Source organism: Balaenoptera musculus, chromosome 8 (assembly GCF_009873245.2).
Source record: "Balaenoptera musculus isolate JJ_BM4_2016_0621 chromosome 8, mBalMus1.pri.v3, whole genome shotgun sequence".
NCBI lineage: Eukaryota > Metazoa > Chordata > Mammalia > Artiodactyla > Balaenopteridae > Balaenoptera > Balaenoptera musculus.
Window position 1 is genome coordinate 97,352,565 of NC_045792.1, and position 16,692 is coordinate 97,369,256.

At 37.0% G+C, this 16,692-nt stretch overlaps 1 protein-coding gene across 1 annotated transcript; it reads left to right on the plus strand.

The window, feature by feature from the left end:
- Window positions 1-8,512: 8,512 nt before the first annotated feature.
- On the plus strand, window positions 8,513-9,429 carry LOC118900123 (olfactory receptor 5AK2-like). The gene is given in 2 exon segments (XM_036862376.1): window positions 8,513-9,224; window positions 9,227-9,429. Coding segments are annotated over 2 exon segments (915 nt in total).
- The last annotated feature ends 7,263 nt before the right edge of the window (window positions 9,430-16,692 follow it).

Sequence of the window (16,692 nt, forward strand, 5' to 3'; positions counted from 1 at the left end):
TGGTCATGAAGCACCTAAGGGAAAGACGGGATTAAAGATGCAGACCTACTAGAGAATGGACTTGAGGATATGGGGAGGGGGAGGGTAAGCTGGGACAAAGTGAGAGAGTGGCATGGACGTATATACACTACCAAATGTAAAATAGATAGCTAGTGGAAAGCAGCCGCATAGCACAGGGAGATCAGCTTGGTGCTTTGTGACCACCTAGAGGGGTGGGATAGGGAGGGTGGGAGGGAGGGAGACGCAAGAGGGAAGAGACATGGGGATATATGTATATGTATAACTGATTCACTTTGTTATAAAGCAGAAACTAACACACCATTTTAAAGCAATTATACTCCAATAAAGAGGTTAAAAAAAAAAAAAGAAAGATTGAATTTGTGGAATATGAGAGTAGCGAATGGGAGGTCAATTAGGGAGTTACTCTTGTGATACTGAGCCGAAGTAGCAAAGGTATGAACTAAGGCAATGACTATGGAGATGGAAAGTAGGGAGCATATGAAAGAGAAGTCGAATTAACTGGGCTTTAGAGAGGCATTCAAACAAAGACCACTTTGAGAAGCCCAAATATGGCCAATGGAAGGAAATTATAGACTTCATTCATATTTGGATTGAGAGCATTAATTCCCTCTTGGCATGGTCTAACCCTTGGTGCAAGAGCAGCCAAATGATCAAGATATGGTGGGACAGTTCATGGGAGTGAAGCATGGTAAGTGACGCTGGTCACCACTAGAAGGTTCAGTGTAAATTATTCTTTTAGTACAGTCAGGATTTGGCCAATCAAATTGCAACTAGTACAATGCCTGCTACTTGGTAGATATTCAGGCAACAGATCCAAGTCTCTTGAGCACGTCAATAAACATGGATTAAATAATTTAATGTATGATAGAATCCTTAAACCCACAAAACCAAAAGTCCAAAGTCTCCAAGAGGTTCAGTAACTTGCCCATATTCACTAGGTTAACGGGTGATAGAGCCAGGCTTTGGACACAGACAGAATGACTCTTGAGAGTTCATGCTTTAAAAACTCCTGTGCCATACAGCCTATCACCTTGTCAATCCTCCTAGGAAAAAGATGAAGGAAGATAGCCATTTAATACTGGCAGATCACCAAATATAAGAAGAGGAGGCAATAAAATATGAAGTTATAACAACCTTTTGTTGTTCAGCCAGAGTCCCTGCCAGGGCATCTACTGCCTGGAGGAGAAGGGATTTGAATTCTGTAGAATCACTCTGTGATTGAGCTCAAGGAGAACATATAAAGAGCTCTCTAAAATGATGGTCTAGAACCATAGGGTAATGCCTGTGAGCTTTCTTCTAATAACCACCATGGGGTTAATAAAGTGAGGCAGATAGTTAATCATGTTAATAAACTGAGGCATGTGAATGTCTCTGATGATGTTGGGGACAGAGCTTAAGTTGAGGGTCCTGGCTAGGTAAAGCTCCAAGAGTCCTTTAGGTATATGACAATGAGGACAGCTGCACCAGGGAAAGAAGAAAGAGGGGCACCCAGATTTGAAGAAGTCTTCTAACAGGAATAATCCTGATAATCCCTTTCATGGCAATGCCCTTCACAGTTCAAAAGGCATATGCATTCCTCACGTGATCTTCCAGCACCACTGAGGCAGCCATGTCTAGTATCATTAGCCCGATTGTACAAAGGGAGAAACTGAGATTTATAGTAAGTGGAAGATCCAGGATGCAAAGCCAGGTTTTCACAATCTAATATCAGCTGCAGTTTGGAACAGATGGTCCCCAAACTCATGGAAGTAAACAAATGCAAAGTCCCGAGAGGACAGAAACTTGAAAGAAAAAAATTTTTTAATGTTCTCAACTGGTACACTCAACTCAGTCCCCAGTGTCTGAGACTGTAATGAGAATGGGTCTTAGTCCCACAGCCCTCAAAAATAAACCCCGTATTTGTAGCAAAAACAAAACATCACCTTGCTACAAGTGTAGAAAGGGATATTCTAACATAAATAGGACTTAGTTAAAAAGTAACTCGTATTTTTCTAAGCGGACACTTGCTGTAGTGTCTGGAAGGAAAATCCAAGTCTATTTGTTAGAGAAATACAACAGGAATTTTATCTGTGATTCTTTGCAGGCTGCAGAAGAATCCTCCTCCAGAAAATCAGGAGTGGAAACAGAGTAGCAGGATCTGCTGATAGGGTGAGTTGGGAACACTTTGGACATCAGTTCTTAAAACAATGCCTCGAATATTGTCAATGCTCGGTGAAAGTTTTGCAATGGAAATACTTCATCTTAGTTACCAGTTAACACTTCTGGGAAAAAGAGAGGCCAGGTCTAGACTCAAAATTTACCTTACTTAAGAATATCTTCCAGTAGAACAGTGGTTGCCAGGGGCCAGAGGTGGAGGAAATGCTGGTCAAAGGGCACAAACTTCCAATTATAAGAAGAATGTGTTCTGGGGATCTAATGTACAACATAGTGACTATAGTTAGCAATTCTGTATCATGAACTTGAAAGTTGCTGTTAGAGTGGATTTTAAACTTTCTCACCATAACAACAACAACATGGCAGTTATGTGAGGTGAAAGATATGTTAACTAACCTTATTGTACATATTTAGCAGTATATGTGTGTATCAAATCATCACATTACACACCTTAAACTTACATGTTACATGTCGATTATATCCCAGTAAAGCTGGGGGAAAAAAGTATATCACTGAAAGAGGTACAAGAAAAGTCTGTTGTGATTTTATATACAAATTGCTGCTACACTCCTTAATTGTATATAACATGAGTCCCTGTTGCCTCTTGCCCTTAGTTTATGGGGCAATGTTCACGTGCTTCTATCCAAAGTACTTCCTTTGTTTGGAGTTACCTTCTCTGGTTGTTCACATCTCTAGCTTATATAATCTCAAACCTGTTTCTAGTACCAATTTTAAAACTACTTATTTCAGGGAAGATTTCTAGATCCTCTAACAAGATGAGATCATTCCCTGAACTAAAGTCAAACAGCATTTGGTTTGTATCTCCTCTTGGATATGATTAACTCTGACTTTTATCACAGAGAATCACTGTTAACAATTGAACTTGAGGACTGTGGATGCAATTTATTCACCATTTTAGAAGTCTCTGAACATTGTTTTTAATAACTAGGATGCTCTATTTTTCCTTTGGATTGAATTGACCTCTTTTAACCCTTAAAATGGTAATACCCTTGTTTCTCTAATGTCTAGTAAAGGAGGTGTGGCTTTGATTTAGTAAAACTGGCAGCATTTTGACTTGCTGAGAGATGGTATGTCTGTAACCTGTGCTTTAAAGGCAGTTTGGGGATGTAAATATGTACAAAAATATATAATAATTATAAAAAGGCATACAGAATATACAACGAACACGTGCAACCACCAAATATAAAATATCACCAATACCGGTGAAGGTCCGATATTATACTGTGCTATAATTAATCAATAAGCTCTTTCCCTCAACATTATGTTTTTAAGATTTGGGTTGAGAAGTGTAGCTCTTGTGAATTCATTTTCACTAATGCATGATATTCTTCTCTATGCCATTATTTATTTAATCATTAGTTGTTTAGTTTCTTTTTAGTCTTTGTCTATTATATCACATGGTTTGATTTATATTTATAAAATCCAATTTCACAATCTTTGCATGTTAATGATGAGTTTAGTCCATTTATATTTATTCACCGTATTAATTCATTTGGATTTATTTATGCCTTCTCAGGTGATTTCTATTTGTCTTGGTTTTTCCTACTGTTCTCTTTATCTTCTTTATTATGTTTAGATTGGTTGATTTTAAAAGTCCATTTATTCCCCTAAACTTAAAAATATTTCATTGTTATCTTTTTAATTTTTGAAAATACATACATCTAAGTAAAAGTACAAGAATTTTAGAGCACTCAATTTAATGAAGACTCCAGTATAATGTGTTAGTGTTAGCTGATATTTTTAATTATCACTTCCCCATAGACAATATTATCAATATTTAATACAGCCTCTGTTTATCCCAATATGTTATTTCCCATGTGTTTACCAGCTTCTAAGCTCACCATTTCTTCTTGCTTCTGAGACTTCATTCAGAGATCACATTCCTCTCTTCTGAACAACAGTCTTTAGAAGCACCTTAAGTGCACAACTATAGATGGCAAACTCCATTTGTTCTTGCATGAAAATGTTTTATTTTATTCATGTTTTTCACTAACTTCATATTTTTTAACATAAAACCTTCATAACAGTTAAAATGATAGTACAAAAACATTGGTAAGCACTTCACCTAGATTAACCAATTCTTTTTTTTTCTTTTTCTTTTCATTTAGCTATATCTTTTTCACACCAAAGGAATTTAATATTGATAAAATAACATTATCTATTATGTACTTACTCATTATTTAAATTCCCCTACTTGTCCCAACAATATCTTTTGTAGATATTTTCTTCTCAGATTAAGGATCAATCAAGGATTGTGTATTAAATTTAGTTATAATATCTTTCTAGTCCCTTAAAATCTAAAACAGTTCCCAGTTTTGTTTTTGGTTTGTCTTTCATGAAATTGACAATTTTTTAGGTGTCCAAGCCAGTTGATTTGTAGAATTTCCCATCATCCGGATTTTTTCAGGTTGCTTCATCATGATTAGACTCAGGATAAATATTTCTGGCATTAAAACAACATAGGTGATGCTTTTGCCCCCGCCAACTTTGTATAATTGATATGTAGGTGTACAATTTTAGACTGTGGTTGTTTTCTGTCAGCACTTTAAGGACCTTATCCTGATCTCTTCTGGGCTTTATTGTAACTGTTGGGAAGTCTGTTTTTTCAGACTGTTATTCCCTTCTCTCTGACTGCTTTTATGATCTTCTGTTTTCTTCTATTGTACGACTTTTTTTCACAATGTTATTTCTAGATGTGGACAATTTTTATTTATTCTGCTTGAGAGTCTTCATACTTTCCAAATTTTTTTATCTTTTGTCAGTTCTCAAAACTTCTCAGCCATCATTTCCTAAAACATTCTCTTTCTTTCTGACATGCTAATTTTATGCATTCTAGTCTAACTTCCACATTTCTTTTTTTTTATATAAATTTATTTATTTTATTTATTTATTTCTGGCTGCATTGGGTCTTCGTTGCTGCGCGCAGGCTTTCTATAGTTGCGGCGAGTGGGGGCTACTCTTCATTGCGGTGTGCATGCTTCTCATTGCAGTGGCTTCTCTTGTTGCGGAGCACAGGCTCTAGGCACGTGGGCTCAGTAGTTGTCGCTCGCGGGCTCTAGAGCACAGGCTCAGTAGTTGTGGTGCACGGGCTTAGTTGCTCCACGGCATGTGGGATCTTCCCGGACTAGGGCTCGAACCCATGTCCCCTGCATTGGCAGGTGGATTCTTAACCACTGTGCCAACAGGGAAGCCCTAACTTCCACACTTCTTAACTTTTCTCACATAGTTTCCGTCTCCTTGTCAGTTTGTCCCATATTCTAGGGATTTTCTTCATATATGTCTTCCAGCTCACCAATTCTCTCTGCTATTTCTAATTTGTTGTTTAACATACCTACTGAGTCTTTCATTTCAATGACTATTTTTTTAGGAAATCTATAATACTCTCCTATAATTCTTTTGGTAATCTTTGATAGTCTTTTCCCCTTGCTCTTATTTTCATTTTTAAATTTCTTTAAATAATAAAAAATCTATTCTATATTCTGTACCTGATAATTCCAGTATCCCAAACCCTATGTTATTCAGTTCTGCTATTTGTTGTTTCTGCTAAGTTTTGTTCAGGATAACTTTTTTCTTTGTATTTTTTTGAATTATAATATTATTTTTACCTGCAGGAATCTTAAGGTAATTTGGATTCTTGTTAATTCCTACTCATGATCTTACTTTGTTTCTGCTAGATAGCAAAGGTATTCACAACCCAGCACAATGTTCTATTAATTTCTTACATAGTAATATAAATTTATAAACTCCAAACCCATGTGAATTCAGTGTGGTAGTTACAGATACTCAGGTAGGACTCTTTTTTGGCCAAAACAGAAGCTCTTTTTCCATCAAGGTGATTTTTTTCTAAGCCATCATTACTAAAATTCTATATTTGGGTCCATCTATACTCTACACTCTGCATATCCAAGACATAGTTTGCCATCCCCCACTGAGGTCTTTAAACCAAAGAGCTATGTTTAATGTAATGACAGAAGTCCTTGTGACAGCCTCAGCACCATCTCACGACCACAGCTCTGGTTTGCAGGTTCCTTTTCCGTCTTCAGTGCTAGGCATTTTTCTTGCTTCTGAGCTCAGTATGACTTTACAGTGGTGTTTGTTATATTTTACCAAGCATTTTCAGGTGTTTTGTGCAGTCTGGTTTTCTCATTATCTTTTATATTATACAGCCTGGAGCAGAAGGATGAAGGCAATTTTCAAAAGTAATTCTTCCCACCTTCTCACTTGTTTTGAATTACCCCTCAAGGAACAAAAATTTCCACTGTGCGTTTATGTTCAAGAAGATGGATTTCAGATTCTAAAAGCAATTACCAAAGGAGAATTCTCAAAAACTATTTTGTTAAAGGCATTGTCACTGGTATTAAATATTCAGCATCCAAAGCATATTGAATTTGACAATATTCATTAAAATGTGAAATTTCTGGTGAAATATTAATCAATATTTTGGGGGCGATACTGCCTATAAAATTGATCCTGTTATTTTGCAGCCACATCCTCACATAGAATTAGTTGTCATTTGCATTCATGATGGTTAGGTTTAGAGAACTTTACTTTAAATGCTTAATTTCTTTTAATACCCCAGAAGACAAAACATAGAGAATAAAAAAAAAGACATTGAAATGTATCAGTTATGCTTTCTTTTTTGCAAAATAATGCATTCTAAACCATACAGAGACTCACAACTCACAAGACTCAGTCTTGCCTAAGCAGTATTCCAAATTACTATGTATCAGAAGATTAAAGGTCACTCATGAATAATCAAAAGCATGACTGCAATGAGAGTTGATCAAAATAACATTAGCTGTTATAATAAAAAAATCCCCAAATCTCAGTGACTTATCACAACAGAAGTTCTCAGTCACATAAAATCTAGTGGAGAAGAGGGGCTGCTGGCAGAGTGACTGCTCTGCACAGTCATTCAGAAACACAGCATGAAGGAGAATGCAATAAGCAACGCAGGTAGGGTTGCGTGATTTAGCAAATAAAAATACAGGAGTCTCAGTTAAATGCGAGTTTCAAATAGACAGTGAGTAATTTTTTAATATATAAGTATTTCCCATGCAATGTTTAGATTATACTTATACTAAAAAATTACCCCGTTGTTTACCCACAATTCAAATTTAACTGGATGTCCTTTATTTTATCCGGCAGCCCTAACACATGGCTTCCGAAGTTTCCATGAATGTCAGTGTCCAGCCAACAGATGAGGTAGAAAGGGAGCAGAAAGTCATATGCTTCCAGTCTGAGGGGAGCGGGGAGGAGCTGGTCCAGGCCTAGAAGTAGCATTCATTCCATTTGCCCGTGTTCCATTGGCAGAACATGGTACCATGGCCACACTTAAGACAGTTTGGTTGGCAGTGTGCTCTAACTCTGTGTCCAGAAGAAAGATCTATTGATGAGCAGCAAGTCAATTTCTGCCATAGCAGAGGTCCATGATACATTACTCCACAATGAGCAGTGCTCAGCAATATAGAATGGTGTTTAAGAGTAAAGGCACTAGAATAGGGGAGTTTGAGGGTTTGCAGAATATGAAAAATTATGGACAAAAACAACTCAGCTGTACCAGGTACAGGGGTAGTATAACTCAAAGTGGAAAATAAAGAGATCTATAATTTAAAATAAGCTCTCATTATATGTTAATAAAATTATTGCAAGATGATTTGTCCTGCAGCTAGGCTATAACTAAAAAGAAAAACAAAGGAATGGGAAATGCAAGGCTATCTCTCAGAAATATATAAATGCATAAATATACACACATTTATATATATATTATATATATGGCTTGTGAGGAAGGGAGTTGCATACTAAGGATAATAGTTTAGAGATACTCTGAAACCTTTATACATATATGGATCATAAACAAACCTCAGAAACTTCCTCTAATTAATGCTACTAACTTCAGGAACTTCACCAAGATTAAAACGATAAATGACTGAGAAAAACTATAGGTTGTTGAAAAGGTACAAAATCACATTTGAATATTGGTTTAAGCAAATATAGATGCTTGTATAATATATTGGAAACGTATGTTAGTCTGTGTTTCTTAGAATCACACATATTAGAAATCAGTCTTCTTCTATGAAATCTTACTTATTTTGGAAATGAGTCAATGGCTAACGTGTCACTGTTTATGTGGTGGTTTCTTATCAAGAATATAGAAGAAATACTTTGAAAGCAATAAACCCTGTCGTGAGTGCTTGCCATGAAAATCTAATTCAAAAAAGGTGACTGGAACGTAAACTTTTCTATTCAAGAAGTCATAAAGATTTCCTTTCTTTTCTTGGTCCCCCTCTTGGTCCTTTCTAGACTTTCAGTACTCATGACACAAAGAAATAGCACTGAAGTGACTGAATTCTTTCTCCTGGGATTCGGAGCCCGACACAAGTCTCGGTATGTCCTGTTCACTGTATTTCTAGTCATCTATGGGACCTCTGTGGTGGGTACTGTTGGAATGATCCTACTCATCAAGACAGATTCCAGACTCCAAACCCCCATGTACTTTTTCCTACAACAGTTGGCTTTTGTTGGCATCTGTTATACCTCTGCTGTCACTCCCAAGATGCTGCAAAACTTCATAGTAGAAAACAAATCAATATCATTCAAGGGTTGTGTCATGCAATTATTGGTTTATGCAACATTTGCAACCAGTGACTCTTACCTCCTGGCTGCTATGGCAGTGGACTGTTATGTGGCCATCTGTAACCCATTTCGCTATCCCATCGTCATGGCGCAAAGAGTATGCATCCAGTTGGTAGCTGGTTCATATGTAATGGGCTCAATAAATGCTTCTGTGCACACAGGTTTTACATTTTCACTGGTCTTCTGCAAGGGTAGTACCATCAATCACTTTTTCTGCGATGTTCCTCCAGTTCTTGCCCTTTCATGCTCCAAAACTGACAACAACATCATGCTACTTGTTGTCTTTGTCGGATTTAACTTAATTTTTGCTGTGTTGGTCATCATCTTTTCCTGGGAGAACATCATAGCTGCCATCCTAAAGATGTCTTCTACTGCAGGAAGGAAAAAAGCCTTCTCCACCTGACAGCTGTCACCATTTTCTATGGAGCCCTCTCTTACATGTACTTAGAGTCTCATTCTAATAATTCCCAGGAGATTATGAAAGTGGCCTCTGTATTTTATGGCATTGTGATTCCCATGTTGAACCCCCTGATCTACAGTTTGAGAAATAAGGAGGTAAAAGAAGCTCTAAAGGTGATAAGGAAAAAATTCTTCTAGATTAGACCCAAATTGTTAAAATTCAGCACATCAAAGCATCCAGTAGAGATGTTTGACCACTATTTAATATTTCTGAAATAGGCAATACATTCACATCTTAAACCAGTGTTACCTCCATCAACAGATAATTTCTTCGAATGCAAGAAATATAGTAATGTCTCATAGGACTAATTTTCTCATGGATTTAGTTTGAGAAACATATCCCATACTACCCATCAAAAGGGGCTTTATTGAGATTATTTAAAATATTAAGTATGTGTAGACTTGACAAAGTATATAGTTATTTCAAATATATTTCAGATATATTTTTAAAGACTAGAAAACCCAATTTTGTATGTAATCAATTTTAAAATTGAAGTTTATGATTTCCTGTTCATTTAAACAAGTTCCCTAAATTGTCAAGAAGGAGGCTCCTCCAGGGTCCTGTGATCCAGGGACGACTTCCCTGGGAGAACACACGGCGCGCCTCAGGCTGGTGCAATGTCACGCTGGCCTCTGCTGCCGCAGGCTCGCCCCGCATCCGTACCCCTCCCTCCCCCTGGCCTGAGTGAGCCAGAGCCCCCGAATCAGCTGCTCCTTTAACCCCGTCCTGCCTGAGCGAAGAACAGATGCCCTCAGGTGACCTACATGCAGAGGCGGGGCCAAATCCAAAGCTGAACCCCAGGAGCTGTGCAAACAAAGAAGAGAAAGGGAAATCTCTCCCAGCAGCCTCAGGAGTGGCGGATTAAATCTCTTCAATCAACTTGATGTATCCTGCATCTGTGGAATACCTGAATAGACAACGAATCATCCCAAATTGAGGAGTTGGACTTTGGGAGCAACAATATATATATTTTTTCCCTTTTTCTTTTTTTGTGAGTGTGTATGTATATGCTTCTGTGTGTGATTTTGTCTGTATAGCTTTGCTTTTACCATTTGTCCTAAGGTTCTCTCTGTCCGTTTTTTGTTTGTTTGTTTTTTGTTTGGTTTTTTTAGTATAGTTTTTAGCACTTGTTATCATTGGTGGATTTGTTTTTTGGTTTGGTTGCTGTCTTCTTTTTTTTTATTACTTTTTAAAAAATTTTTTTAATAATTTTTTTATTTTAATAACTTTTTAATTTAATTTAATTCAATTTAATTTAATTATATCTTCTTTCTTTCTTTCTTTCTTTTTTTCCTCCCTTTTATTCTGAGCTGTGTGGATGACAAGGTGTTGGTGCTCCAGCCAGGCATCAGGGCTGTGCCTCTGAGGGGGAGAGCCAAGTTTGGGACACTGGTCCACAAGAGACCTCCCAGCTCTATGCAATATCAAACGGCGAAAATCTCCCAGCGATCTCCATCTCAACACCAAGACCCAGCTCCACTTAATGACCAGCAAGCTCCAGTGCTGGACACCCTATGCCAAAAAACTAGCAAGACAGGAACACAACCCCACCCATTAGAGAGACTGCCTAAAAACATAATAAGGCCACAGACACCCCAAAACACACCACCAGACGTAGACCTGCCCACCAGAATGACAAGATCCAGCCTCATCCACCAAAACACAGGCACTAGTCCCCTCCACCAGGAAGCCTACACAACCAACTGAACCAACGTTAGCCAGTGGGGGTAGACACCAAAAACAACAGGAACTACGAACCTGCAGCGTGAGAAAAGGAGACCCCAAACACGGTAAGTTAAGCAAAATGAGAAGACAGAGAAACATACAGCAGATGAAGGAGCAGGGTAAAAACCCACCAGACCCAACAAATGAAGAGGAAATAGGCAGTCTACCTGAAAAAGAATTCAGAATAATGATAGTAAAGATGATCCAAAATCTTGGAAATAGAATGGAGAAAATACAAGGAACATTTAACAAGGACCTAGAAGAACTAAAGAGCAAACAAACAGTGATAAACAACACAATAAATGAAATTTAAAATGCTCTAGAAGAGATCAATAGCAGAATAACTGAGGCAGAAGAACGGATAAGTGACCTGGAAGATAAAATAGTGGAAATAACTACTGCAGAGCAGAATAAAGAAAAATAAATGAAAGGAATTGAGGACAGTCTCAGAGACCTCTGGGACAACATTAAACACACCAACTTTCGAATAATAGGGGTCCCAGAAGAAGAAGAGAAAAAGAAAGGGACTGAGAAAATATTTGAAGAGATTATAGTTGAAAACTTCCCTAATATGGGAAAGGAAAGAGTTAATCAAGTCCAGGAAGCACAGAGAGTCCCATACAGGATAAATCCAAGGAGACACACGCCAAGACACATATTAATCAAACTATCAAAAATTAAATACAAAGAAAAAATATTAAAAGCAGCAAGGGAAAAACAACAAATAACATACTAGGGAATCCCCATAAGGTTAACAGTTGACCTTTCAGCAGAAACTCTCCAAGCCAGAAGGGAGTGGCAGGACATATTTGAAGTGATAAAGGGGAAGAACCTACAACAAAGATTACTCTACCCAGCAAGGATCTCATTCACATTTGACGGAGAAATAAAAACCTTTCCAGGCAAGCAAAAGCTAAGAGAATTCAGCACCACCAAACCAGGTTTCCAACAAATGCTAAATGAACTTCTCTAGGCAGGAAACACAAGAGAAGGAAAAGACCTACAATAACAAACCCAAAACAATTAAGAAAATGGTAATAAGAACATATATATTGATAATTACCTTAAATGTAAATGGATTCAATGCTCTCACCAAAAGACATAGACTGGCTGAATGGATACAAAAACAAGACCCATATATATGCTGTCTACAAGAGATCCACTTCAGACCTAGGGACACATACAGACTGAAAGTAAGGGGATGGAAAAAGATATTCCATGCAAATGGAAATCAGAAGAAAGCTGGAGTAGCAATACTCATATCCGACAAAATAGACTTTAAAGCAGAGACTATTAAAAGAGACAAAGAAGGACACTACATAATGATCAAGGGATCAATCCAAGAAGAAGATATAACAATTATAAATATTTATGCACCCAACATAGGAGCACCTCAATACATAAGGCAAATGCTAACAGCCATAAAAGGGTAACACAATCATACTAGGGGAATTTAACACCCCACTTTCACCAATGGACAGGTCATCCAAAATGAAAATAAATAAGGAAACACAAGCTTTAAATGATACATTAAACAAGATGGACTTAATTGATACTTATAGGACATTCCATCCAAAAACAACAGAATACACTTTCTTCTCAAGTGCTCATGGAACATTCTCCAGGATAGGTCATATCTTGGGTCTCAAATCAAGCCTTGGTAAATTTAAGAAAATTGAAATCGTATCAAGTATCTTTTCCTACCACAATGCTATGAGACTAGATATCAATTATAGGAAAAAATCAGTAAAAAATACAAACACATGGAGGCTAAACAATATGCTACTTAATAACCCAGAGATCACTGAAGAAATCAAAGAGGAAATCAAAAAATAACTAGAAACAAATGACAATGAAAACACGACAACCCAAAGCCTATGAGAGGCAGCCAAAGCAGTTCTAAGAGGGAAGTTTATAGCAATACAATCCTACCTTAAGAAACAAGAAACATCTCAAATAAACAACCTAACCTTACACCTAAAGCAATTAGAGAAAGAAGAACAAAGAAACCCCAAAGTTAGAAGTAGGAAAGAAATCATAAAGATCAGATCAGAAATAAATGAAAAAAAAAATGAAGGAAACTATACCAAAGATCAATAAAACTAAAAGCTGGTCTTTGAGAAGATAAACAAAATTGATAAACCATTAGCCAGACTCATCAAGAAAAAGAGGGAGAAGACTCAAATCAATAGAATTAGAAATGAAAAAGAAGTAACAACAGACACTGCAGAAATACAAAGGATCATGAGAGATTACTACAAGCAACTATATGCCAATAAAATGGACAACCTGGAAGAAATGGACAAATTCTTAGAAATGCACAACTTTCTGAGACTGAACCAGGAAGAAATAGAAAATATGAAGAGAACAATCACAAGCACTGAAATTGAAACGGTGATTAAAAATCTTCCGACAATCAAAAGCCCAGGACCAGATGGCTTCACAGGTGAATTCTATCAAACATTTAGAGAAGAGCTAACACCTATCCTTCTCAAACTCTTCCACAATATAGCAGAGGGAGGAACACACCCAAACTCATTCTATGAGGCCACCATCACCCTGATACCAAAACCAGACAAAGATGTCACAAAGAAAGAAAACTACAGGCCAATATCACTGATGAACATAGATGCAAAAATCCTCAACAAAATACTAACAAACAGAATCCAACAGCACATTAAAAAGATCATACACCATGATCAAGTGGGGTTTATCCTAGGAATGCAAGGATTATTCAATATACACAAATCAATCAATGCGATACACCATATTAACAAACTGGAGGAGAAAACCCATATGATCATGTCAATAGATGCAGAGAAAGCTTTCCACAAAATTCAACACCCATTTATGATATAACCCCTCCAGAAAGTAGGCATAGAGGGAACTTACCTCAACATAATAAAGGCCATATATGACAAACCCACAGCCAACATCATTCTCAATGGTGAAAAACTGAAACCATTTCCTCTAAGATCAGGAAGAAGACAAGGTTGCCCACTCTCACCACTATTATTCAACATAGTTTTGGAAGTTTTAGCCACAGCAATCAGAGAAGAAAAAGAAATAAAAGGAATCCAAGTCGGAAAAGAAGTAAAGCTGTCACTGTTTGCAGATGACATGATACTATACATAGAGAATCCTAAAGATGCTACCAGAAAACTACTAGAGCTAATGAATGAATTTGGTAAAGTAGCAGGATACAAAATTAAATGTTCAGAAATCTCTTGCATTCCTATATACTAATGATGAAAAATCTGAAAGTGAAATTAAGAAAAGACTCCCATTTACCATTGCAATAAAAAGAATAAAATATCTAGGAATAAACCTACCTAAAGAGACAAAAGACCTGTATGCAGAAAATTATAAGACACTGATGAAAGAAATTAAAGATGATACAAATAGATGGAGAGATATACCATGTTCCTGGATTGGAAGAATCAACATTGTGAAAATGACTCTACTACCCAAAGCAATCTACAGATTCAATGCAATCCCTATCAAACTACCACTGGCATTTTTCACAGAACTAGAACAAAAGTCTCACAATTCGTATGGAAATACAAAAGACCCCGAATAGGGAGGGTGAGAGGGAGGGAGACGCAAGAGGGAAGAGGTATGGGGATATATGTATATGTATAACTGATTCACTTTGTTATAAAGCAGAAACTAACAGCATTGTAAAGCAATTATATTCCAATAAAGATGTCTTTTAAAAAAGGAGTCTCCTCATATGCTCTCTTCCAATTATTGCATAAACCTGAAATGTAAATAAATGTACTGCTTTGAAAAGCGCCTTATGACTCAACTCAAGCTGTTACACTTTCTACCTAATAGTCTTTTACTAGTTACCTTCTCTAACACTTGAAAACACCTATTTCTTATATGATAGTATGACTTCATTTTGGCATTAGTTACCCTGTTGATTCTGAATCCATCTCTTTCTTGAAAAAGGTAAGGAGACTCTTGGAAATATTTTCTACATACTTCTCCATTAGAGATAGAAAATCTGTAGGTGGATCTAAAAGCCCAAAAAGTGGTCATTCACTTAGGAAAGATATACCAGTTATTTTTGTGCAGACAGATAACTTTAAACTACAGAAATTCACAGAGAAATTGAAGAGAGGCCAAGAGCCTTTTGAATCAGGAAGATAAACTGTTTACAAAAACGTTTTAGTTGATAGATTCAGGATAGGTGATGGAAAGCGCCACATGAATCTAAAGATGCCATGCTAGCTAGATAAAAGAGCAAGTTTCACATTAAAATAGTACTAGCCAATCTAATGGACTGGTCAGAAAATGCACTATTAAATAACAACACAAGGAGCATTGGGCAAAAAAAGAAAAAGAAGATTGTGAGATGATGGATATGTGAATGAGGTTGATAGTGGTGATAATTTCACAGTGTGTACCTGTATCAAAATACAAAGTTATATGCCTTAAATATACACAAATTTTATCAATTATACCTCAGTAAAGCTAGGGAGGAAATGATAAAACAAAATAAAACTTAATACAGGTTAGGAAGTCCAGGTGTCCAAATTGGAAATAGGGCACAAAATAGAGAATCACGTAGCACTCTGCTTTCAGTACTGAGGTGAAAGAAATCCCAAAAGGAAATATTTGGACATCCCAAATAGGAGGAAATAGTTGATCTGGGTTCTGACCAGGGAATGATTAGCAATTGTTAGCAGTTGTCCAAGAGAAAATCCTTCCTTTCAAACATTGTATAGAGTAGTAATGGTCTGATTTGCATGATCACATATGTTTCATAAATCATCAGCTACACTTTAGGCTGTTTGGGTCCAGACTAGACTGAGAGGGGCAGAAAATAAAGATCCCAGTCTTGACTGAATCAGTATTTTGTGCATCCATTAGTGTATTTATTTGCAATGTCAAACATTTACTGATGGCCTAGTGTAGAATCACTGGACACCTGTAATTGAACCAGATACCGTCTCTAGGAAGAGATTTAGGAAGTAACTACATGATTCAAAAGGGAATAAAAAGACGCTGTTTTGCAAAGAAAGGGATGGATAGAGATGTAGGTCTCATTCCCAGCCTAGAACAGCAGCCCCAGAGCCTGAGAGAGCCAAGTGGAAGGGTAGCTAGAGACCAAGACAGGATGAAGACTAAACAAATATCCATGAAGCAGAAGTGCAAAGCTCAACCATCAAGAGGATACCCTCCTAAAAAGTGAAATCACTCAAGAATAAAATCAGTGAACTATTGATACACACAACAACTTGGATGAATGTCCAGGGAATTATGCTGAGTGAGAAAAACCAAAGCAAAAAGTTATACACTGTATGGTGCTCATTATATTTGAAATGACCAAATCTTAGAAATGAAGGACAAACAGATTAATGGTTACGAGGGTTAGAGATAGAATGAGGTAGGGCTAGGGAACGAGGAAGTGGTGGTTAGAAAAGAAGAATACAAGGGAACCTTGTGATTTGGAAACTGTTCAGTATCTTGACTGTGGTGGTGTACAAAGGAAACTACAACAGGTGATAAAATGTTACAGAACTTAATACAAACACACAGACACAAACTGGGGAAATCTGAGTAAAATCAGTGGACTGCATCAATGTCAATATCCTGGTTGTGATATTATACTATAATTTTGCAGAATGCTGCCATTAGGGGTGTATTAGTTTTCTGTTCCTGCTCTA